This window comes from Lontra canadensis, unplaced genomic scaffold (genome assembly GCF_010015895.1).
Source record: "Lontra canadensis isolate GAN:19392208 unplaced genomic scaffold, GSC_riverotter_1.0 scaffold3, whole genome shotgun sequence".
Classification (NCBI taxonomy): domain Eukaryota; kingdom Metazoa; phylum Chordata; class Mammalia; order Carnivora; family Mustelidae; genus Lontra; species Lontra canadensis.
In genome coordinates, this window is record NW_022630997.1 from 29,599,429 (window position 1) to 29,625,271 (window position 25,843).

The 25,843-nt window shown below is 49.1% G+C and overlaps 1 protein-coding gene across 1 annotated transcript in view; it reads left to right on the plus strand.

Moving 5' to 3' along the window:
* The window catches only part of DRGX (dorsal root ganglia homeobox), a 28,423-nt gene extending 24,962 nt beyond the window's left edge, over positions 1–3,461 (plus strand). Inside the window, exon 6 of the mRNA XM_032877790.1 lies at positions 3,196–3,461. Within this exon, the coding sequence (XP_032733681.1) occupies positions 3,196–3,461 (266 nt within the window). The remainder of the gene's footprint in view (positions 1–3,195) is intronic.
* The last annotated feature ends 22,382 nt before the right edge of the window (positions 3,462–25,843 follow it).

Sequence of the window (25,843 nt, forward strand, 5' to 3'; positions counted from 1 at the left end):
TCCCCTCACACATGAGCTCCCTCTGGGAAGGAGAACTGAGGGGACCCCAGTTCTTGCATGGGTCCTGGGGCTCATGGCACAGACACTGTCCCCGCAAAGGCTGCCCCTCCCCTGCTGAGCCGTCACTGGTGTTATCTGTGCGTGGCTGTGCTGAGTGAGGGCCGATGGGAAAACGGACTCGGGACTTGACCCAGCGTGACTTTCTGTTTGTTTCCTGCTGCTGGAAATAACGCGAGGCTAGAAGCCCACCAGGGGTGTGGGGGCTGTGACCTGGGATCTCAGAATTCCCTTTGTAAAGTTGGCCTTTGTGATTTGTCCTATGCTCGTCCTAGGGTCTGCTACCGGCTGTATTGACCCCCAGTCAGAACTGAGGTAGGAGGCCGCAGCTCTGTTTCCACCTCCTGTTATTGTGCCGGGGGACTGAAACACCACCAGAAGGTTATGGTCCCACCTCTCAGTAAACTGTACAAACTCAGGCCGGTTAGTCCTGGAGCCTCAGTGTCCTTACCTGGAGAGTGGGGATGAGTAACACACACCCCTCAGGGTGGCCAGGATGGGGACAGGGGGCCACCGTGGGGGCTGGTAAAGGTGAGCGTCCTTCTGTCTCTGAGCAGGCTTGGAAAGGAAGAGAGAGATGCCCCAGTGTGTTTGAGGGGAGAGGAAGGGGTCTGGCCCTGGCATGGGGAAGCTTGTCCCCAGGAAAGGAGGTGGGAACGTCCCCGCGGATGTTGCCGAGGCTGCCTCATGAGCACTGATCCTACAAACGGGCACTAGGGCTGATGGCCCTCCCTGACTTTTTCCTTCCTTGGTATTTTCCAAGGGCCTGGCCTGTTGCAGGTACTATGCCAGGTGTTGGGGACAGAGTGCTGAACGAGACAGGAAGATACTTAACCTGTTGGGCGTCTGCAGTCTCTTGAGGGGGAGAGACAGACAACAAACAAGTCAAGAAACCATCAACGATCCTCCTACCATTTGTGGCCAATGCTGTGGGATTTGAGCAGCCTGGAACGTGACCGGGAGCTCTAAAGAGAGAGAGAGGTGTGAGGAGACTATTCCAAGGCACAGGGCAGGGCTCTTCAGTCACAGGCTGAGCTCAGGGAAGCGTCCAAGCGGGAGAGGAACGAGCGCTCTTCTCAGACAGAGGGACACAATGGTTGAGGAGGAGGCCCCTTGCCTGGTGAGGTCCCACTTGGCCACTTACTATTCACCCTCAGTCTCCTCATCTGAAAAAGGGGAGAACTCTGGGTAATACAGCTTTCTGTGGGCTCTGCCGTGATGCTCAGGGAGCATGTGAAGGAAGTCCTTGCCAGCACATGGGAAGGAGGAGAACACAATGCCAACCCAGTCAGGCTTGGAGGCCACTGGGAGGAATTCGGATTCATTTGACAAATAGGAATTTTGGTTCCCCGGTACAACCGATCTCTGGGTCTGCTTCTTCCAAAGCCGGTGAGCACTTTCAGAAAGAGGTGAGGGACTGGCTTTGTGGTGCCCTCCCTTGTCAGAAGGTTGCCCCCCCACGTGCAGCCAGTGGGCATGGTGGACCCAGGTCTCAGGCCTTAGGGATAGGCACTAACCGCCAACTGCCCTTGGCAGGGTCATGGTGGTCCATCTCTGGCTCCCCTGGGGGGACTCTGGCTTTGGAGCTGGCCTGGGCAAAGTCTGTGTGACTCCTGCCCCCACACCTGCCTGGAGTCGGCAGATGGAACACACAGGTGTCCCTCTAGGAACAGGGGTGGTGCCAGCCCTGCTGAGCGCTGCTCACTTCTCCCCTCAGAACTCAGATGGGGCAGCAGGCCCATGAGGTTCCAGGCTCTCCCCATCCTCCTCCTCCACAGGCATGCTCCCTCCCCACACACAACATTCTCTGTTTGCCCCCACCTTAGGAATGGTCCCTCTGTTCATTTGGATGTGAAGTTGAGCCAAGCCACTCTCCCCGAGGACTGCTTTACCCCCCAGCCTTCCCACCCTGTCCCCGATGCAGAGAAGCCTGCAGCACTCTCTACTCTGACCTGCTGAGGTTTCCTTACCCTGAATCCTGCAGTCTGGTCTTGATGACCTTGACCTGCCTGCTTCTGCCCTCACCTGTGGTCTCTGGCTTCGGTCAGTCTAAACACCCTGCTATTCCCTGAACTGGTGACTTCTAGTTCTACGTCCGTGCCTTTGCACTGCTCTTCTCCCTGGCTGCGTGCTCTTTCCCGTGGCTGTCACCCTGATGGGTTGCCCTCAGGTCTCTGCCAAGCACCATCTGTATTTTCCATAGCACGTGTCACCACCTGCCTTTGTATCAGGGATTCAGCGCTCCGGTGTGACTCTCCACTAGACCTGCACTCCGTGAGGTCGGGTCCTGCTACGTTGTTCCTGGTGATGGTCACTAGGGTCTAGAAGAGTGCCGGGCACTCACGGAGAGTCACTGAATAAATGCACGATTGAGGGTGGCCCATCAAGAGGGAGGATCCTCAAACTGAGCCTGGCAGAGTGGTGAGCCCATTGTGTTTCTGGGCTGGTTTATACCCTCTGGCCAGCAGGTCGGGGGCCACGCCATTGCTCCCAAGCCCCGTTCCACGCATCGGACCTATGCTAAGCGCTTTCCAAACTGATTCCTTCAGAGGTTCTTAAAACTCAGTTCACAGTGCCCTGAGGGTCTCTGTTAATTTTTCATGACTCTCTTGGGCCCTTGGAAATACCTAACAGTTTTGTTGATTAAATGATTAGGTCTAAGCAGCTCAGTGAGTATTAATGTCCTGGCAACTTGGGAGCCGCTTGAAAAATGGTGGTGCTCCCTTTTGTCTTCAAAGGTTGAAAACGTCCCTGCAATGCCCCTGTGAGGTCTTGGGGGTTTCAGCAACTAGTTTGGGGAGTGTGGGATTTCTTCATTGGCTCCTCATAATGACCCTGGGAGGTAGGTATCTTCCCATTTTGCAGAAGGTGAAGCCTAGACATTGGCCTAAGGCCACCCAGTTGGTCTGTGAGGAAGCAGGACTGGTCAGGTCTCCCCAGTGCACTGATGATTCCTTGGGTTATCAACCAGATTTCTTGCACTGGGCCCATCTCTGGGGTCCTGAGCACTTGTCATGTCACCTCTACCTTTAAGATCCTGAACCAAAACAGAATCGGTTGGCCCCCTCGCCCCCACCTCCTGTCCCGGGAGACAGAATGTGGGCACTGATGGCAGCCTGTTGTTTTTCCTCCTTTCAGGCGGCCCGCTGTGCTCTTGCTGTGTCCCAGACCCCATGGGACTGTCGTTCCTTCCCACCTACGGCTGCCAGAGCAACCGCACGGCCAGCGTGGCCGCCTTGCGCATGAAGGCCCGCGAGCACTCCGAGGCCGTCCTGCAGTCGGCCAATCTCCTGCCCTCTGCCAGCAGCAGCCCCAGCCCCGCGGCCAAGCCGGCGCCCCCTGATGGCAGCCAGGACAAGAATCCTCCCTCCAAGGAACACAGTGAGGGGGACAAGAGTGTATGAGGGTCCCGAGTGTCCAGGCCCGAGGTGCCCTCCCCCCGCCCCCTGCTTCTCCCAGCCTCAGTCCCTGTGGAAAACTCTCCAAAAAGCAAAGGAAGCCTGCAGCCCAGGGCCTCCTCACGGACTCAGGAAGGGAAGTGAGACCCACAGCTCCCTTGGCATCTGGAGAGTGCCTCTGGAGTCCTACCGGTGGGGCTGCGTTGTCCTAGCTTCCGGTGACAAGTCCAGATGGAACTCGTGGGCACTGGAGACCACTCTGTGGTGAGACCCCTGGGGTTTCCATCTGGGCCCAGAAGTGTTGGAAGGAAGTAGAGTTGCTCACCCCCTCACTTTCCTGTCCCTTTCCTGGGCCACCTTTGAAGGTCTTTAACCAACCCAAAGAACTGCGGCGTGGGTCATCCTTGAGAGACGCCCCAGGCTGAGTCTTGTGCTCTGAAGTGGGACTGTGCCCCTTCCATGAAGAACCAGGAAATTGGTGTAATCCCAATGAACTCTTAACGGTCCTCCACCGAGATTAGCAGCAATGCCCCCCCCACCTTTCTTTTGTTGAAGGATATTAGTTGTAGGCTGAGTTAGTTTATAGAGGGTGAGAAGACATAGGGTGCGGAGGGGAAGGCACAGCCTGTCCTGGGGGGCGCCCCACTGGGCACTTCCGGCCAGGGAGGCTGGGCCTATCAGACAGGCCACCAGCTCCGTGAACTGGGGCCACCATCGTGACGAGCAGACACCGAGCCAGTGTGGGCTCCCACAACGAAGTGCCCCTGCTGGCCCCACCTCTCTGGACCAGACCTCTAGGTTGGTGGACAGTTAACCAGTGGAAAGCAGTCCTCTGATCTAGAGAACACCAAGGGTCCTTGGAGCAGGAGAAAGCTCCCACGAACATCTCCGACATCTGTACACATCTGGATGAACAACCTTTCCTCAGGTCCCTGGCACATGGAGGGGCTTCCCCAGTGGTGTTACTTATTGATTTATTTTTTTTACAGAAGAAAAAAAAGGTAGGAAACAAGAGGAGAATGGTGTATGTGGAGAAATGGAGCACGGGGAAGAGGGCTTCCTTGTGGTGCGAAGAGAATTCATTCCAAAGGGCCAAATTTCGTAGAGATTTCAGTTTCGATCTCCTGGGTGTGTTTTCTCTCATGTGGATAGTAAACTAGAAGAGATCCAAGGGAAAATGTGCAATAGCGTGAGCTCTGTCACTCCCTGGCAGGGGGTTTGGTACCTGAAAGGTTGTGGTCTTAAACGGCTTACTGACGGCGTTTCCATGCAAACTGTTATTGGTTTTATGACAATTATTTTCCTCTCAGTTATTATAATCAACATGTTCCACCTTCAGATTGCCCTGCTCCCCTTGTCACCCTCCCCACCTAGAAGCCCCCCACTGGTACTCCCTGAGTGTAGTGTGCCTCGTTTCTGATGACCGCAAAGCATTTGATAAAATACACTGTCTCTTTAAAAGGAAAAAAAAAAAAAGTCAGATCCTTCTTCCTGCTGTATTTTGCTTGTTGAGTACCAAGATGAAACGATTTGCCAAAAAGCGGCAGAATTGCTTCCGTTTCCCTGTAATTACGAATGTTGGGTTGAACGCTGTAAGCTCAAGCCCTTATGTACACTAACTCTTCAATCTAATTGTTTGATTAAACTCGTATTTCCTCCAGAAAGGTACATAAATAAGTGAACTGTTGAGCAAATTAAGAATACTTAACAGCATTGCATCTGAGAAGTAGTTACGCTGATTAAATTTTGTGTCCTTGAGGACTTTCAGGAAATTACTTTTGATCGTCAATAACACAATTAAGTAAACTACACACACATTAGCATGAATAATTGATAAGAAATTATGTATTACCACGAAGCACTGATTTAATAATTCATGAGGCGACACTCTAGTGACTGTGCAAAACTGGATAACATCGAAAAGTCTGCCTGACGTTACTGAAAGAAAGGAGAGAAATCTGCAGACACACCGAGTACTTAGTTTTGTTGTACAAAGGCAAAAAGTAACCATGCATGATGTAGTTTCTGTTTGTTGAAATACCCGAATAAATCTAGAAGAGTTAAAAAGAAAGTCAGAAAGAGCCCAGGGTCTCTCTTTGTTCCTCCTGGCCCTCGGGCTGCAGGCCGGAGTGGAGAATGCGTCTCTGCTTTGGCCTGCACGCAACTGGAGATCTTTCTGAAGCTTCCAGGCGGAGGGCTCTGCGGCCTTGGCTCAGGAACCTTTGAGCAGATGCCAGGACAAGACCTGGGCTCTGTGTGGGCCGGAGCCTCCTCCTGAGTGCCAGTGCCTGGGGGACTCAGTCCTTCTGTCCTGGGACAGACGGACCAATGGATGAACACAGCCTCGCTGGATCCCCTTCCAGACTGTCCTGGGTGAAGTCTCCTTTCTGGCAGTGAGAACGGCCGTCGATAGAGCCCCTGAAGGTTGTCCCATCTGCAGAAGTTCATAACGAGACTACAATAAGGCCATTGGGCTTCAGGCTGGGAAGGAGGCACGGGTCCTAGGGATTGATTGATTGATTGATTATTATTATTCATTTATTAGTTGCAGCCCTTCGAAGAGCTTTCCTTAATGCACTTCAGGTTATGGGAAAGGAATTGAAGTCACGACAGGGTCAGCAGCCCTCCTCGTTGGCAATGATGAACTGCTGGGGTGCGGATCAGCCATGGGGGTGGCAGGGAGTGGGAGGTGGGCAGCCCTGGGATAGGACAGGAGGCTCAGAGGCTCCCTTCTCTGTCCTTCCGTTGCGCTTTATTTAGGAATACCCAGTGCTTGGCCTCTCGATTGCATTGATCTTCCTTATTAATAAATAATCCCCGTTTATTAAATTCTGCCACCATCTCATTGCCTGGGAACTTTTCAGAGGTTCATTCATTTAATCCCAGTGACCAATCCACAAGGGAAGAAGCACTATCCCCGTTTCACAGATGGGCACGGCAAGGTTGGACAAGTTTTCCGAAGTTACATGGGTGGTGGCCTCCAGTGAGAAAAGAGAGAGCTTGGCTTCCTTTCCTGTCACACAGGGAGAGCTAAATCAATGAGTTAAAGAGATTAACTGGGCTCAGTCTTGAAGCCCCCAAGACAGGGTAACTAGGGTCAGTTTGTCTGTGTGGGTTTGACAGGGAGAGTTGAGGTCACTCGGTTTTGCCTTTGCTTGCTGTCTGTGGGCTTTATCCTAGGCTGGCCCGTGGAGGGGAGAACAAGCCACCCTGCATCTCCCTCTCCTGGGTCCATCCTGGCAGGGGCAAAGGCCCCATTTTATCTGCCCCTGTGCTAGCATGCTTGGCCTTTGCCTCTGTACCATCCTGTCTAAGGGCAGGCCCAGCAGGGATTCCCAGTGTTGATGGTGTCCGGAACTTCGGGACCCCTCAAATGGCTTTTCCAGCAAGAAGGGCATCAAGAAGGGACCAACCGTTCCCCATCACAGAAACTTTCTCTTCTTAATTTTCTGGCCTTACCAGGAAAAGAGAAACTTTCATGACTTCAGAACCTGACTGGAGTGCTCTAGAGAGCTCCTACTTGTTCAAAATCCCAGCTCTCTTTGGCTGTGTTATCTGGGCAAGTCATTTAAGCCCTCAGTGCTTTGGTTCTCCCTTATGGAAAATGAGGATGATGATGGAACCAGGCTCGTAGCATTCTTTGATGATGACATGAGTTAATTGCTCAGTGGTCACAGGCACGGAGGAAGTGCAGTATAAATGCTAGCTCCTGTCCCACCAAGCCCGACACATCTCAAGGGCTAGAAGGCCTTTGGCAGGTAGGAAGCTCTAGTTCTCAAGAAGGAAACAGGGCTGGTTGGCTCTTACCTGAGGACATGCCTTCCCCTGGGGGTCTTACCCTCCCACATCCCACAGAATTCACTAAGGAGGTGGGTGTGTATCTTGCTGGCTGGGTCTTGGGTCCTGAGAACTTGGATGGGAACCCGTGGTGCCTGGAGGCAGAGGTAGGGAGCCCGGGGCGGGGGGGTCAAGGGAAAGAGAACGTCTCTGTGAAGGCTCTCTCAGTGCAAGCAATAGGAACCACTGAAGGCAGTTTAAGTCAAAAAGTGATCTTATGAGGAGGATACAAGGTATGCCATGTAGCTCAGGACGGCTCAGGTTCTGGCCCTGGGCTCTAGTGAGCCAGGCGCCAGGGACCACGGGCCATCAGATCCGCCCTTCTGCTTCTCCCTGTCTTTCTCCTGCAGCTCTGCCCTCACTGCTTTGCATCTCACAGAGCACCTCGCTCAGGCTGGCCCTGAGGCGGAGGTTCACTGCGGTTTTGGAGCCTCTGCTAGATCCCCAAGAGAAGGGATCTGCTTGAGCCGGCTTGGGCCAGGCATCCACCTCGGGTCCTAGCAGGTGTGGCTAACTGTGTCTGCTTGGCTGTGCCCTGGGAGTGGGGACAGCATTCTCGGTTGGGAGGTGCATGATCTGAAGCGTGACCGCTTCTGGGAGACTGTGCTGGAGGCACAGAAGGGCACGGGTGTGGCGGAAACAAGCCCGGCGGAGGCAGGTCAAACCCGAGGATGAGACGGGGGCTATCAGAGACTTATAATATTTGTTTTAAAAATGATAACACAGCTCCATTTCTTGGCCCCACTCTTGGACACAGCTAGACCTCAGAGAACCCAGCATGGGTTGGTTTTCTCTCCGGGGCTTGGCCAAGCACCCTGGTCGTGATCTCATGTGCAGCATCGAACACTGCCCAGGCCCATGCCTGGGCCCCATACCCAAGAAGCTCGTGGATCCCAGGGCTGTGAAACATTCCAGGTGTTCCCTTGTGCCTTCTCCAGCTACCTGCCCATGTCTAACCCACCCCCTCCAATCTGCCCTCTCCCCGGCAATGACATCAAAGCTCTGGACTCTAATTCTGGGCCCTGGGGCCCTAACACCCCGCAGTGCTGTACTAGGACAGTGAGCTGAGTGCTGTCTGGTAGGCCCCAGGCATTTCCAGTCTTTGTGTTCAAGAGGAGTAGCTGCTTCCTTCCCCTCAGCCTGAGCGGTTCTCCTGGCCAAGCCAGGCCCAGATGCTCCCTCAGCCCCATGGCAAGAATCAGGATCCATCCCTGATCCCACCAGGAAGGACATTTTAGAAAAGGGCCTGCTCTTGCTTGTACATGGACTTTTTATTTTTTTTAAGATTTTATTTATTTATTTGATAGAGACACAGCGAGAAAGGGAATATAAGCAGAGGGAGTGGGAGAGGGAGAAGCAGGCTCCCCACTGAGCAGGGAGCCTGACATGGTACTCGATCCCAGAACCCTGGGGTCATGACCTGAGCCGAAGGCAGACGCTCAGTGACTAAGCCACCCAGGCACCCCTGTAGATGGACTTTTAAACCACCTTTTTCTGAGTCACCTCAAAACAAAGCAAGGCATGCTGGTGGAAAGCAGCATCATCTAGGTATCCTAGAAGCAGCTAGGGTCTTCTCTTTGCATTCTGTAGGACAGGGCCGGGGAGGCTGGGACTCAAACTTGAGCCTTCTCTTGCTGCTGCTGCCTGCCATCTGCTCTCAGCCTTCTAAGCTGGGAGGTTGGCCCCAGAGGGACCAAACACCTTCTCTTCAGAGCCTGACTCTGTGCAGGAGATGGACTACTGCTCGTTAGTGCTCTTCCTTAGGTCTTGGCGGTCTGCTGCAGGTTCCCTCGACTCTGCTGGCTCCATCTGGGCTCCAGAATTGGGGCAGCGACCTGGGCACATGGCAGTGCTGGGGCTGTGGCTGCAGACCCTGGCCTGGATTGGCTGGGTGCCCCAGATGTCATGGAAACCCGTATCCTGGGATGCCTGTGCTACTGGTGGGAAGAGGTTTGCCAGCTGTTGAATGGCTCTGAAGCCCCGCCTGGGGGCTCCTCCAGCTCCAGCAAAGGATTCAGAGAGTGTGGGAGGTGCAGGATGAATTGACCCAAGCTGGGAACCTACAGGGTCCAGGGCTGCCTGGGCTGTGCCAACAGGGCACGTGTTCCTAAGGGGCAAGGCCGCATCCTCTGGTAGCTTCGTGCCTCCACTCGGCAGAGAGGAGCAGCCCTGGCCCCACCCCCTGGTTCTGGAGACTCTGCTTTGAGGCCCAGTGCCCCATACATGGTAACACCCCAGTGGGGTCATAGCTAACACTATTAGCTGTGTGACATTGGGCAAGCGACCTACCCTCTCTGTGCCTAATTTCTTTATCTGTGTTGTGGAAATAATAATCCTAATTTCAACTTCATGGGGTTGTGTGGGTCAAGGGAGATGATGCTTATGAAGGCCGTCTGCGAACAGCTCTCAGGAGAACAAGGTCATTGGCAGCACAGCGAAACCATACCGCCTGAAGCCTCCTTTTGTTGCAGCAACTCGGGCCTGGCCAAGTGCAGCCTAACGGCGACGGAGAGGAAGCCTGTGGCCAGGAAGTGAATCCCGAGGATCCTCCCCTGAGTTTTGCGTGTCTCGTGGCCCCTCCCTCTCCCAAGGTCTGGATGGGGCAGCGAGAGGGGCTAAGTGATGGTGTAATGGCTGTATCTGTCAGCACTGGCCAAATGGTTTTTCCAAGAGTCAGCGAGCTAATGGCCCTGCAGCGTGGAGAGAGCTTCTCCTAAGTGGAGCACTTTATCTACCAGGGAACATAAGAGCAGCATGGCCCCAGGCCGCCAGGACTCAGAGAACAGCTGCTCCCCTGGCAGCCTTGAATGAGCGCCCCATCCCCACTGGCTTGCCTCGCACCTGCTGCCGCTTGTCAGTCTGTAGGTGGCAGCTGAGGTGGTCGGTGGGGGGAGGGGCGTGGGAACCCAACTGGGGGGCATCATTGGGCCTGGCCTTGGCCTGTCCCTTGCCCTCCCCATGGCTCAGTTTCTTCATCTGTAAAATGGGGGCACTGAAGATTAGGCGGGATGAGGCACCGTGCCTGGCACTTGGGGATTACTGCTACAAAGGGGGTAAAAAAAAAAATTCTTCTAGGTGATGACGATGAAGAGGTTCAGACTGATGAGGGAGAAGAACCCTGTGTTCTGAGGGAGAAGCCCTTGTAGGTGGAAAGGGATGGAAGACCGCCTGCAGGGAGCCCGGGGCACCAAGTGTGCTGTGCAGACCCGCCCTGATTTCTCCCTGGAGGCATCATGGAAGGCCCAAACGTCCTGCCTGCAGAGGTCAAACTGCAACTTAGACCTTATAAAACAGGCTCTGTCTCCAGACAGCTACACTACAGCACAATTTCTTCGAGTACTTTGAGACTTTTAAAAAAGTCTTTTTGTTAAAAACCAATTTTAGAGTTACATGCAAGTTGCCAAAACAGTAGCGTTCCCATGTACCTGTTGCCCATTTTACCCCGGAGACACAGTTTACATAACCCTCGTGCAATGATCAAAACAGGACGTTGATATTGGTACTATATTATTAACTAAATTACAGACCTTGATTTGGATTCCAACAGGTTTTCCATGTACTAGGATTTTTTGAGGGGGTGGCTGCTGAAATCTCATCACATGTGTATTTTCCTGTCACATACTACAGTCCAGTGCAGAACTATCCCATCACCTTGGAGACGGTTCCCACCCCTAACCCCTGTAGCCCCTGATGTTTGGCATTGCTGTACTTTTCTCCTTTCAAAACTGCTGTATACATGGATTCATAGAGTGCATGTGTTTTAAAAACCAAGAGTTAAACATGATGTGCTATTCATGATGATTTAAACATGATGATTTAAAACGTTACACAGAGAGAGTAAACATTAGCTCGATACAACGTGTCCTCTCAGGGGCTCCGTCAGATAACATATAGTGACATTTATGAGACAGAGGAAATGTATTTTTATTAATTTATTTTTATTGTGGTTAAATACATGTAACATAAAATTTATCATCTTAACTATTTTGCAGTGCACAATTCCATCGTCTTAGGTATATCCCCACAGTTTTGACATATACTTGTGCAAATAATCTCTAGAAGTTTTTCATTTCGCACAGCTGGAGCTCTATGTCCATTAAACAACAGCCTCCCACTTCCGCCAGCCCCTGGCAAACCCGGTTCTACTTACTGCCTCTTTTCTAAAGATTTTATTTTATTTAACTTAAAAGATTTTATTTATTTATTTGACAAAGAGAAAGAGAGAGAGCGATCACAAGTAGGCAGAGAGGCAGGCAGAGAGAGAGGAGGAAGCAGGATCCCTGCTGAGCAGAGAGCCCAATGCGGGGCTTGATCCCAGGACCCTGAGATCATGACATGAGCCAAAGGCAGAGGCTTAAACCATTGAGCCACCCAGGTGCCCCTAAAGATTTTATTTTATTTATTTGAGGGGGAGAGAGAGATTGAGAGAACAAGTAGGGGGAGAGGCAGAGGGAGAAGCAGACTCCCCACAGAGTGGGGAGCCTGACATGGGACTCGATCCCAGGACACTGGGATCATGACTTGAACCGAAGGCAGAGGCTTAACTGACTGAGCCACCCAGGCACCCTACTTTCTGTTTCTATGAGTCTGACTACTCTAGGAACCTCATGTAAGTGGAGTCATGTGGTCTGTATCCCTCTGTGGCCAGCTTGCTTCACTGAGCATAATTCCCTCAAGGTTCATCCATATTGTAGATGTAGACATAAGTTCATCCATATCGTAGGTATGTATTGGAATACCCTTCCTTTTAAGGCTGAATAATATTCTGTTGTATGCATACATCACATTTTGTTTGTCCATCCGTTGATGGATGGGTACTTGGATTGCTTCCGCTTTTTGACTACTGTGAATAACACTGCTACCAACACAGGTGTTCAAATGTCAAGACCCTGCTTTCAATCCTTTCAGAGGTATGTCCAGAAGTGGGATTCTGGATCATATGGGAGTGCAAGGTTGGATTTTTTTGAAGAGCCACCATATTGTTTACCACAGTGGCTGCTCCATTTTCCATTCCCTCCAACAGTGTACAGGGGTTCCAATTTCTCCATAGCCTCATCAACACTTATTAATTTGTTTAATTGATGGTGGCCATCCTAATGGGTATGAGGTGGTGGCTCATTGGGGTTCTGATTTGCATTTCCCTAATGATTTGTGATCTTGACCATCTTTTCATGTGCTTGCTGGAGGAAATTGTCTTTGATGTGAAAAAGCCTTGCTGATGGGGATTCTGGAAAGGATTGAGCAGGGGAATGTCAAGTTGACTTTGGTGATGTTTTATTAACTTTTTGGAATAGTTGTCAAGAGGAGATGGAACGCCAGTCTGTTTGTCTGTGGCAAGCTATGGGTGCATGAATTTTCTCTGCATTTGGATCATTATGCTACAACTTACAATCACATGGTAAGAAAAAAAAGAAGCGAGGTATGTTGTATTTCTCCCCCTTGCTGACTTTTCCTCTACAGTTTCTCTCTGTAGAGGTGTCCATTGCTACCTGGTTCTGTGTCTCCACCCAGAGATGTACAGAGATACACAAACCTCTTTTCACATAGTCATGTATCATACACACTGTTTAGTCTGTGCTTTTTTTCTCTTAAATACATATTTTGGGGAGAATCATATATTAGTGTGTATGGTTCAGCTTCTGGAATGTGCTTCTGAAGCTAATTCTCAATCCTTATGTCTGTATTCCCTCCATTGATGTTTCCTTCCAGCATCTGACCAATGCTTTTTTACTAGCTTATTCCTTGCACAGATGGATATCCCGTGCCTTGACTGGCCCAACGAAAACCAGTATGAAAGGTGAGGTTTGTTGGTAGCAGTGTGCCTGGTTTTGATCTTCTCCTGTTTTAATTCCAGTTAGAAACTTGATTTTTCCCCCCTTTACACCTTGTTTTTGGAAGATGATAAGGTCCAGTGCTCCAGTATGACACAAATATTGCTATATTGCTAAATATACTGCTATGAAATCGACTATTTAGACTAAAATATCCACTCATCAACTGATGTTCCAAGGTCCTACCTTGGGCACAAGAAAGTTGATTTGGAGGTTTACCGTATAATGTGTGAAAATTCTGCTCACGGGAATGTTGATGTCTTCATGTCAAGAGCCAATGCAAAGAAGAGCAAAGCCGAGAGGACTAGAGTGTTGGGAGAGGAGTGGGGAACACAGGCTGAGAGTGGATGGGAGGGACAGGTGAGCCAAGGCCAGCTTTACCCTGGGCAGGGAAGTCTTGGCATCTGAAAGTTTGCTGGGTTGACGTTGTCTGTTATTATAAAAATAATGATCACTGGTGGATACTGTCTATGAGCCAGGAAGTCTACCAGATGCTGCCCATATATTATTTCTAATGCTCACATGGATTGACAAATCTTGTCAAGGTTTGTTTGTTTTTCTCGCATGACATTTGAAAAAAGCAAGGAGGTGGGGGAAGGAGAGCATCCTGCCGGCTGCAGAGCTGGTCAGTGGATTGGACGGTGCACTTTCCAGGCAGAGGCGGGCCCTCAGCCCTGCCCACTCCAAGGCAGACAGCTTGATTCCCTGTCAGCTGATGGGGGGACAAGGCACCCCGCTTTCCATCCCTCTGAGGCTACTGCGGGGATCATGCCCCTCCCTGGGAGCAGAATGGGTGTCCGAAGCTTGGATCTGGGGGGCTTCCCAGAGTGTGGGCACTGCATTGGCCCCAGCCTGTGAGGCCACAGGACACGTCTGCACAGCCGTCACATATGCCTGGCTGCCTCAGCCCATGGTCACCAGAGCCTTCCTCTCCTCCGTCCAGTTATCATTCTTGCCCCATGGCCACGAGCTCCCGGCTCTTGGCCAGCTCCAGCCCCTGTCGCAGTCAGGGTCCAGCAGGTACCCTGCCATAGGTGATGGGGGAAATCCGAAGAAAGGGACTGTTTTCAAGCATGTAGGCAGGGTAGAGGGAAGCCAACAAGAGGTGGTGAAGCCTGGAGGGACTGGTCCTGCCCCTGGGCCTGGTGGGATGGGAGGGCACTGGAACCAGTGGGTCCTGTCACTTAGAGAGTGTAGCTGGATAGGAGCACTAGGCCTGGGGCGAGGGGTCCAGATGCTGTCAGCCCTCAGTCTCCCAGTGAGAGAGCCAGGGGTATAAATATTCCTGGCCTACTTTCCTTCTGCTCCCCATCCCTGCTGGTTCTCCATCACTCAAACAGAAGTCAGAGGGCAAAGGAGCTCCTCGATGTAGCTGTGGAAGGATGTTGGAGGGCAGTGGGAGACCAGGCTGCCCGCCATCCCTCTGGTGCCCTTGACATGTGGGTCTGATTCTGTCTTCCACTGTCCTGGCTGGGCCACCTGCTGTTTCCACTGCAACAGGGAGGAAAACTTGACCCTAGCCAACCTTTTCCTGACTTCCTGGGAAGCATATGTATGTAGCAAAATGAGGACAAGATGTGGAAGAGAGTGTGAGATTTCTGGGAGGTCCTGAGCAGAGTAAAAAGGGCCGTTGGGGGCCCCTCTGTCCTATCTTTGGGGCACATGGAAGCTGTCCAGCACCCTGGCTTTGTTGGTTTCCAGACCTCCAGCTCGCCCTGTCCTTCCCTTGCAGTTTAAGTGGTCATCAATTACTCATGGAAATGGATGGTGTGACTATTCTCTCGCTTTCATTAATGTCTATCTCTTTCTCCAGATGTCTCTTCAGAGCTGACTCCCCATTGCTAGTCCTGGGCCAGAGGACCATGTTCCTTCTGAGCTTCTTCCTCCCAGGAACCAGGTAGAGCAACAGTTGCTCTGGGATGAGCCTGGGTAGGGAGGGGGAGCCCTGAGGACAGAGAAGGACCCCAACTGCCATCCAAGTTGGGCTGGCTCATTCTTGTCCTGAAAAATGTGGTCTTTTTCTCTGTTGCTCTATCTCCTCGGGCCAGTCCCTCTTGTGCATGCAGGGATGGGGGCATGGCTGGAGGAATCCTGGGAGAGAAGAAGGTCAGGGGACGATAACAGGACAGGGCTGCTAGCCACACCCACTGCCCCATTTTCTCCAAGGATCTTCTTCACTGTTTTTTTTTTTTTTTTTTTGAATCTATGTTGCCATGTTTATAGGAGAATTAAGGAGCAGATGTGGGGTTGACACAAATTCCTGAATTCCTTGTTACTTTCTGAGCATTTTGTATGGCTGGGGGAAATGGAACACATCTTGGGAGAAAATATTACATCTTGTAAATGAACTTCTTCCATCCCCCTCGCAACCTCCCTTTCTTCCCCTCTCGCTCCCTTCCTTCCTCTCTCCTTTTTCCTTTACCTTCTTGGCTCTCTGGCTTCCTCTCAGTCAGCAGGATCCTCTGCCTGGCAGCCCTGTCTTGTTACCCCCCTCACCCACATGTAGGGGTTATGGCAAGCAGCTTCTAAATAGATCGCCAGGGATCCCCACCTCCCATTTAATCCTCTTCCCTGGAGTGTGGTCTGGATTTTGTAACTCATTTCTAATGGATAGAAGTTATGGGATGTGTTTCGGTTTGTCTCCTTTTTTTCCCATTGTTCATTTGTTTTGTTTCTTAAATTCCACATATGAGTGAAATCATATGGTATTTGTCTTTCTCTGACTGGCTTATTTCACTTAGCGTAATACCCTCTATCCATCCGTGGTGTTGCAAATAGGAAGATTTCATTCTTTCTTATGGCTCAATAATAAACCTGTGTCTGTGTATCACATCTTTATCCATTCGGCTATTGAGGGACACTTGGGCTGGGATGTGGCTTGTCAGATTAGGCTATGAAAAGATGGTGTCTTCCATCTTGGGAACTGCTCACTCAGGGTGTGGGGGGTGTGTGTGAGGAAGCCAGCTGATGAATCATGAAGCCATCCTGTGGAGAGGCCACATGGTGAGGAACTGAGGGAGGCCTCAGGGCAACAGCTACGAGGTTCAGAGACCCCTCTAGTCACCTTGCAAAAACCCTTCCCCAGGAGTCTTCAGATGAGACCACAGCCCAGGTTAACAGTTTGATGGCAACCTCATGGGACACCTTGAGGCAGACACCAGCCAAGCCGTGCCCAATTCCTGTCATACAAAACTGTGAGACAATAAATGTTGTTTTTAGCTGCTAAGTTTTGGGGTAATCTATTACACAGCAATAGTTGGGGAGGCCCATTAAGGCATGGAAAGGAGGACCCAGGTGTGCATTGGCAGCAGGATAGCAGGAGTCCTGCCTGCCTTCAGGAGGGGGACAAGGGAGCCATGTGTCTCTCTCCATGACTGTGGCATCATCTGACAGGCTCCCCTGTCTCAGAGCTGATACCAGCTAGAGCTAAATGCCAAGGCTGAGGGATGGTGGATGACTTTATTGGGCTGGGGGAGGCTGGGGTCCCTCTCCTTTTATTATTGACGGAGCTCAATGTCTATTTTATTAATAATACATGCCTGGTGGTGATGTCTATGAATGAATGTTTTTCTCCCACGTCTAATTGTTCTATCGGGCATCCCTCCTGTAGATTTATCATTCCATCTTTTCTTTATTTGGTCGTTTTCTTGCCAGTGATTAGTAATGGCAGCAGTCGGAGTCCTTCGTTATGGGAAAGATTCATCTCTGTTTACTAACGGGATCAATCTGGAACGAGGAGGCTTGTCTCTATCCCTGCCTCCATTTAGGAGAACCTAGAGTCATAACACCCCTGGGCTAACTTCCCTCCCCTTCTCCCAGCACCATCTTGTAACATCACATTCTTAGGAGACTTTCCAAGCTGGGGAGATATTCCTGTCGCAGACCAGGATTGTGGGCCATTTGCTGGTGTCCCAACACACAGTGTGAGATTCCTTGTTGCCTCTCACCCACAATTGCTGTCTGACCATCCCACGTCCCAGGGAGCATGCTTTCTCACTTTGAGCTAAGCTGACCTTCTGGTGCGGTGCCCTTGATGACAGCCATGCCTCCAGGCATGGCCCAAAACCCGCAGGACTCAAAGCCAGGGTCTGAGGTGGGATTCTCCTCCCTGGCATGACCTGCCTGGGCATGATGCATCTTTCCCAATGCCCTCATTCCCCATCGGATTTCTGAGAGCTGAATGAGTTATGAAGCGAACCTCTTCTGCTTTTCTGGAGGAGGGGGAGAGCTGCAGGTGTGAAGCAGCTTGAAAGGGAGAAGTCTGTGGGGAGAAGCACATTTCTGTGGGTGAATGTAGTTATGTCTGCTTGCAGGGAAAGGGGAGGGGGTTCCCACCGCTGGGCAGCGCACTGACCTTGTCAAGGCTGGTTCCCCAGAGGGCATCCGGATGCCTTTCCGGGTTCCTCCCCGTCGCTTCTGGCGCTGGTGCAGATGGCCCAACATGGCTGGGCTCTTCCTTGCAGATCCACAGTGTTGATGGAGTGGCTCTGGCCTCGGAGCTGGACCAGTCTGGCATTTGGATCCCAGCTCCACTCTGTGCATGCACTGAGAGGTTTGGACCTTAGATTTTTCTTCATCACAATGGAGAGAATAAGAACTTACATGTAAGGGGCTCATTCAGGCTCTTAAAGAGTGAGCCCCGCTCCTCAAGGTAAGGAGGGGTGGCTGGCCAGAGCTTAGCGCTTTAACACCTGCTCCCCAGGATTTCTCCTGCTGCTCTGGTACTGACCAGCCACCTCCTCCATGCTGCCTCCCAGAGATGTGTCTCTAACCCAGTTGCAGATATTCTGCCTTTCCCTGTCTCTATTCCTTTCTTCTTCCCTCCCTCCCTTCTCTCTTCAACACGTATTCCCATCTGTGTACATCCACACATCTGCTATGTTCTAGGTGCTTTGGAAACACCCGAGAACAAAATAGAGATCCCTATTCTGTGGCTTATATTATCAGAGAGGGGAAAGAGACAATAAATAATAAACATGATTTAAACCTAAAGTACATAGTATGTTAGCAGATGAGACACACGAGGAAAAAGTAACAAAGAGGAATAAGGGAGGGGCCCTGGCATGGGGTGGGCACTGGGTAGATTTTGGCGGTCAGCAGGGTAATCAGAGTAGGTCTGATCCAGAAGGTAAAGCCTTGAGGGAAGGGAATGAAGAAGCCAGATGACCTTCTGAGGAAGAACATTCATAGCAAAGGACATTGCCAGTGTTGCTAGTGCAAATGCCCTGGGGCTGCAGCATTAGAGGAGCAGCAAGAGGTCACTGTTGCTGGGGAGGATGGAGGAGTGGAAGGAGACAAAGTCAGAGAGTGACATCAAGGGCTGAGGAGCCCTGGTAGGGGGATGGGGTTTGGTGGGAGACTGAATCCTCCTGGCATCTGGCTTTTCTCACACCAGCCACTGCAAAGTCCAGGGCCTGTGCGAGGAGCTTTGGATACAGCACCGGTCTGCTTCCTCAGTGACTGCTTCTCACAGGGAGCTTAAGGAAGTTCTCTGCCTGGGGCCTGAGCTTGAGGCCAGGACACAATCTCAGGAGAAGAGCTCTGGCGGGATGGCAGATCCCGCAGCATCCACGGTTCTGCGTCGGGAGCAAGGCCACACTGGGAGGTCGTGGCCACCCCTGCCATGCCGGCTTCTCTGATTCTGGTCTTGGGGTTGGTGCAAGGAAGGAGGGAGTGACTTTGTTCCAATTAAGCTGCATTTGCTTTGTCATCTGAATCCAATTCCCCTTCAGTCTCGCAGTCTAGGAATTATCCTTTATTAAACTTGAGCTGTTTCCTGCGTGTGCAAGGCTCGAACTGCAGCCGCAGCAGAATCGGGAGCGGTCCCTCTGGTGCTGTGTGGCCCTGCACTCCTGGAGGTTTTCCTCTCACAGCTTTTTCATGCCTGCTTGATAGGAGGAAGCCAGTCAACGAATGACCACAGCATCCAGGAAGGGGTGCTAGTTCCTGGCCCAGCCTGGTCGGCCCAGCCAGGATCACAGGGGGATGCTTGCTGCCAGGCCACCCCCAGACTGTGGGGTCTCTGCTGAGCAGTGAGGGGTTGTGACAGAGGGAACTGGAAGGGTGAGAACGTAGTAGGGGCTGGCCAATGGGCTAAGTGCTTTATAGGTACTAACTCACTTAATCCTTACTACCATTTTATGAGGCTGGGATTAGAATGATCTCCATCCTATAGATGAAGATACTGAGGGTCAGAGTGACCTGCTCAGTCACTGAATAAGTAGTCCTGTGGGGATGTGAATCCAGGCAGCCTGATTCCTGGCCCTGCCTGAGCACTTCATGGGTTGGGAGGGGGACTCCTCTCAGTAATGCCTTTGATGTGTCTCTATGGGTTGGGGGTAGGTAGTGCTTGGCTACCCTGACATGCTTTCATGGAAGGTCTTCAGGGGTTCCCTCTGAGGTCGGGGGTCGGGGCCTCTACTTTCTCTTAGACTCCTTGACTGAGGAAGGTCAGAGGAGTGTAGCCCTAACGGACATCTTGCTCAATTTCATGAGAGAAATGCCACTAAGCCATGACTTAACTCCTGCATTTGTGACCCATGATCTCAGTGAGAAAATAAACGTTTGTTGTTTTAAGCCACTAAGTCTTGTGGTGTTTTGTTACACATCAACAGATAACTAATACCGTGTTTGTAAGGATTTGTCTTCTCACAAGCTGCGCATGAGAATTCCCATTGCTCTGTGTCCTAGCCAACGCCTGGGATTACTGGAATTTCTTCTTCTGCCAATCTGGTGGGTAGGTCATGCTATTTCACTGTGACTTTAATTTGCTTCATTTACTTAGAGTTCTTTTATTAGAGGCATACACATTTGGGATTGTTATGTCTTCTTGATTAATTGGCCCCTTTATTACTATGAAAGATCCCTATTTATTCCTTATTCTAAAATCTACTTTGATTAAGACGAATATGGCCACTCCAGTTTTCTTTTTTCATTTTTTATTCTTCTGCCACTTGGTTTTATTCCTGTGAACATTAAATCAGTAAGTCATCTGTGTTTCTATGTGTAACTTAAGTTTATTCATGCTTCTTGCATGAATAAGTTTATTCATGCCATACAATATTCATTCATTTTACTCTTCTATTGGCTTATTAACTCTTATTAGCTCTTCTCATTTTATTTTTTAGTGGCTGCTTGAAGACTTGTAATTCAATCTTTAATTCATAATAATAAGGTTATTCCGGGGCGCCTGGGTGGCTCAGTTGGTTAAGCATCCGACTCTTTTTACAATTTTATTAACATACAATGTGTTATTTGTTTCAGGGGTACAAGTCTGTGAATCATCAGTCTTACACAATTCACAGCACTCATCATAGCACATACCCTCCCCAGTGTCCATCACCCAACCACCTTATCCCTCCCACCCTCCTCCACTCCCGCACGCAACCCTCTGTTTCCTGAGATTAGGAATCTCTTATGGTTTGTCTCCCTCCCCAGTCCCATCTTGTTTCATTTTTCCCTCTTTTTTTTCTGTTAAGATTTTGTTTATTCATTTGAGAGAGAGAGAGAGAGAGAGAGACAGAGAGAGCGCAAACAGGGGAGAGGCAGAACAAGAGGGAGAAGCAGACTCCCTGCTGAGCTGGGAGCCCGACAAGGGGCTTGATCCCAGGACCTGGAGATCATGACCTGAGCCTAAGTTTCTCCCTCTCCCTCTGCCTTCCTCCTGCTCATGGGTGCTCTCTTTCTCTCTCTCTCTCAAAAAATGATTATCCTGCTTCTTCTATAACATAAGAACATGACAACAAGATTCTTCCTTTTACCTTCTTTCACTCTTTGTGTTATTGTGGACATGTATTTTACTTCTGCTTATGCTGTGCACTCCACACAACACTGACATTATTTTTGCTTTAAAGAGTTATCTTTTTCAAAAAAAGATTTTATTTATTTATTTGAAAGAGAGAGCGAGCAAGCACAAGTGAAGGGAGGAGCAGAGGGGGAGAGAGAATCTCAAGCAGACTCCCCACTGAGCACAGAGCCCTGCACTCAGTGGGGAGTCTGATCTCAGGACCCTGAGTTCATGACCTGAGCCAGAATGAAGAGTCAACCACTTAACCTAACCTATGGAGCCACCCAAGTTCCCCTTAAATATATTAAATATAAGACAAAAGTCTTTTAAATTTACCCACATATTAATCAGTTATAGGGCTTATAATTCTTTAGTGTAAACCCAGATTCCTAGATGTCCATCTGGCTCCTTTTTTCTTTCCTTTCCTTCCTGGCACCATTTCCCTAAAGATCTTGGTTTTAAAAAATATCTCTTGAGGCATGGACTTCCCAGGGATGAGTTCTCTCAGCTTCTTGTCTGAAAGCCTTTATTCAGCCTTCCCTTTCAAAAGATATTTCTGCTGGGCAAAGAATTCCAAGTTGGGCAGAGTATTTTTGTTGAGAGTTGGAAGATGTTGCTCCACTGTCTTCTTGCTTTCTTAGTTTCTAGTGAAGTTTGTGATCAAAAGGCCTTGATATTTTCAACATAACGTGTCTTTTTCTTGCACAGCTGTTTATTTTTATTTTATTTTATTTTTTAAAGATTTTATTTATTTGACACAGAGGGAGAGAGAGCAAGCAGGGGGAGTGATAGGCAGAAGGAGAGGGAGAAGCAGGTCTCCTGCTGAGCAAGGAGTCCAATGTGGGGCTCAATCCCAGGATCCTGGGACCATGACCTGAGCTGAAGGCAGGTGCTTAACCGACTGAGCCACCCAGACGCCCCATTGCACAGCTGTTTAAAAATTTTTCTCTTTAACATTGGTTGGCATGACTGTGGAAAACAGTATGGGGTTTCCTCAGAAAGCTAAAGATAGAGCTACCCTATGATCCAGCAATTGCCCTGCTGGGTATTTACCCCCCAAAAAACAAGAACATTAGATCAAAGGGATACATGAACCCTTATGTTTATAACAACATTATTTACAATAGCCAAACTATGGAAGCAGCCCAACTGTCCATTGACTGACGAATGGCTGAAGAAGATATGGAGTATATAATGGAATATTACTCAGCCAGAAGAAAAATGAAATCTCACCATGGGTGGAGCTAGAGAATATATTGCCAAGTGAAATAAGTCAGAGAAAGACAAATACCATATGATTTCACTCCTACATGGAATTTAAATAACAAAACAAAGGAACGAAGGAAACAAAGAGAGGGATAAACCAGGAAACAGACTCATAACTGTAGGGAACAAACTGATGGTTATCAGAGGGGTGATGGGTGAAATAGGTGATGGGGATTAAAGAATGTACTTGTGATGAGCTTTGGGGGAAATGTATGGATTCCCTGAATTACTATTGTATGCCTGGAACTAATATAACACTGTATGTTAACTAACTGGAATTAAAATAAAAAAAATTAATTGGCATGGTTTTCTTTAGATTTATTTTGCTTGGGGCTTGATGAAGTTCTTGGATCTTTCCAAATTTGCAAAAAGGCTATTATTATTCCTTCAGTGTTTGTCTTCCCTCTTCTCTTTAAAAAAAAAAACTTGAGATAAATGTAAGCAAACCTCTTGATATTGTCCCACAATTTGCTGATGCTCTGTTAATTTTTAGAAGTTTTTCCTGTGGCTTATTTGGCATAGTTTCCATTGCTATATCTTTTAGTTCACTAATATTTTCTTCTGATTGTATAATCTGCTTTTAATCTCATCCAGTATATTTTTCACTTAAGCTGTTGTATTTTTCAACTCCAGAAGTTCCATTGGATCATTTTTTATATCTTATATCTCTCTCCCCTCATTATGCTTATGTTTTCCTCTGCATTCTGGAATGTGTGTGTGTGTGTGTGTGTGTGTGTGTGTGTGTGTGTCTATTGTCTAGAGGCTTGTCTAGAGGCAATTTCCAGTCTTACAGTTCAGGGAGCAGAAACCCAAACAGAGCCCAACAAAGTGGCTTTGTGGATATGGAGATTAGAGTTTCAAGAGGTCAAGAATATCAGAATTTTCAAGGCAGAGTACTTGGAGGTGCTGTCTCTCTCTCTCTCTCTCTCTCTCTCTCTATATATATATATATATATATATAATTTAGAATAGCTGCTTAGTGCCCTTGTCTGCTCATCCATTAGTCCTTTCATTTCAGAGTCTGTTTCTATTGAATGATGCTTCCCACACCCCTGTTACGAACCATATCTTCCTGTTTTTTGTTTTTGTTTTTGTTTTTTTGCATGCCCAGTAGTATTTGATTGGATAGTGAACATTTTGATTTTTATATTTTCGGCTGCCTGGATTTTGTTGCATTCCTTTAAATAGAGTTGGGTTGTATCTGGTAAACAGCTAAGTTACTTGGAATCCGTTGGATTCTTTAGAATTTACTTTGATGAGGAAGTGTTCTGTAATTTGTGTTCTTCAAAAGGGTAGGCGCTACTCACATGTGGCTCTTAATGCACTTTCTATATGGTTACTGAACAGTAATTTTTGGCTGGTGGCTATCATATTGGACACTGTGGCTTTAGAGGCCTGACTTCTACCTTTTTCTTTTTAAAGATTAATTTATTTATTTTAGAGAGAGAGAGCATACTTGAGAGAGAGAGTGAGAAAGAGAGAGAGAGAGAGAGAGTGAGAGAGTGAGAGCACAGCAGGAGGGGCCAAGGGAGAAGGAGAGAGAATCTTCAAGTAGACTCGCTGCTGAGTGTGGAGCCCAATGCTGGGCTCCATCCCAGGACCTAAGACCATGACCTGAGCCAAAATCAAGAGTCAGCTGCTTAACTGACTGAGCTACCCAGGCACCCGCCTTCCAGAGGGCAAATCTGGTGAGTCTTTATTCTAAGATGTGTTTATCTCCATTACTAAGCTGATGCTCCCCTGAAGATTCTACCTAATGCCCTGTGCACAGGAGGCATTTCTCTTCTAATTAGTGGGAGATAAACTATTCTTGACTTTGCATGAGCTCTGGGAATTGTGCCATCTATGCATTTCTAGTGATTCTGTCCTGGCTTTGGTGGTTTCCCCTCAAACATATGTATATTTATATACAGAAGACTCAAGGGGTTCCCTTTTGCAGATTTCCAGAACTTTCTTTCTGGACACCCTCCCCCCTGGGAAATCTGCCCTGAAAATTCCGATATTCTTGAACTCTTGAAACTCTAATCTGTGTATCCACAAATTCACCCTGCTGGGATCTGTTTGGGTTTCCCCTCCCTGAACTGCTAGCCTGGAAATGGTCTCTAGACAATAGACTGGTGAAATCTTGCGGCTCACCTTACCTGTTTCCCTTCTCTTCAGGATTGCGGTCCTCTGCTGCCTGCTGTCCCATGTCTAAAAACTGCCACTTGTTGTAGAGGAAACCCTGCTATCCAGAAGGGAGGCAGAAGAGGCATGATTTCACAACATGCACTTTAGTAGGGATAGTGGCAGATTTCAATGTTTGGTAAACTCAGGAGCTCACACGTGGAATATGATAAAATAGTTTTTTAGGCAGATTTCTGTTAATACCAAGTTTCTATGAAAAATTCCAAAGATTCTTGGTTTAAATAAAAATGGTCAAATTGGGGGCACCTGGGTGGCTCAGTGGGTTAAAGCCTTTGCCTTTGGCTTAGGTCATGATCCCAGGGTCCTGGGATTGAGCCCTGCATTGGGCTCTCTGCTCAGCAGGGAGCCTGCTTTCCCCTCTTTCTCTTCCTGCCTCTCTGTCTACTTGTGATCTCTCTCTGTGGAATAAATAAATAAAATCTTAAAAAAAAAAACACCAGTCAGATTGGATGGGCCTATGGACCTCACCTTGGAGGACACATCTCTTCAGGTTTGCTGGAGTCCCTCCTCAGGTGGCAGGGAAGGTGGGTGAGAAGAAAGGTGCAAGGAGGGTCATTTTGGACCTTGCAAATCTCCTCCCAGGCTAGAAACAAGGGGGCTTAGATTTACTTAGAAGAACCCTTTTCCTTAGCATCTTCTGCCAAAGCTTGGAGGATTCAGATTAGATTCAAGTATGTTATGGGCATTTGGGGAGGGAATAGCATATGGCTTCTCTCTTCCTTCCTCCAGCTTCTGGCAGCTTCTGCCCTGCTCCCTCCCTCCCTGCTCTGCAGTGCACAGGACAGGGAAATGTCTTTCTCCAGGCTGTGTGGGCCAGCCCTGTCAGCAGGATAATGTGCTCAGGGAAGATGGTGTTCTCGGGGGTCCTTTAACTCATGGTCGTAGTTGGGGTCTTCTAATTTTAACTTCTTGAACCCTCAAGAACACACTCCAAAGAAGCTGTTGAAAATTTTAGGGATATCTTAGTGGCTGATTGGACTTCCCAAGAAACTTCGGGGTCACCCTGTTTCAAAACCTCAGAGAGAAATTGAGACATGAAGATATCTAGCATTGTCTCCTCTAGGACTTTCTAATGCTTTTCCATTCTTGATTATATTCAAATCCTAGTGACAGAGTTAAACTGATATGTGGGCACCTTACGTCATGATGCTATTTAACTTTTAGAGCCATTTTTTTCCCTGTCATAATATTTATTGCTCCCTCTGTGGAACTGAAACTAGATGATTTCATTGGATTGAGGGGAAGTGAGAAGAGGACAACCAGCTGAATTTACCCTCCTTGTCCTGAAGGAGGGCAACCTTGATTTTCCTTGGGGGACTTAAGAGTTAAACTCCATCTAAACCAGCCTGGCCTTCCCACTTGGCAGCCAAACAATGTGAAAGACTTCAGAAGACCAGGGTCTGCCACAGAGTCTTCCCGTGGCAGTAAACACAGAGTTCAGGTCCACTCACTGCTTTCACGTAATGTAATTTGTTTAATGT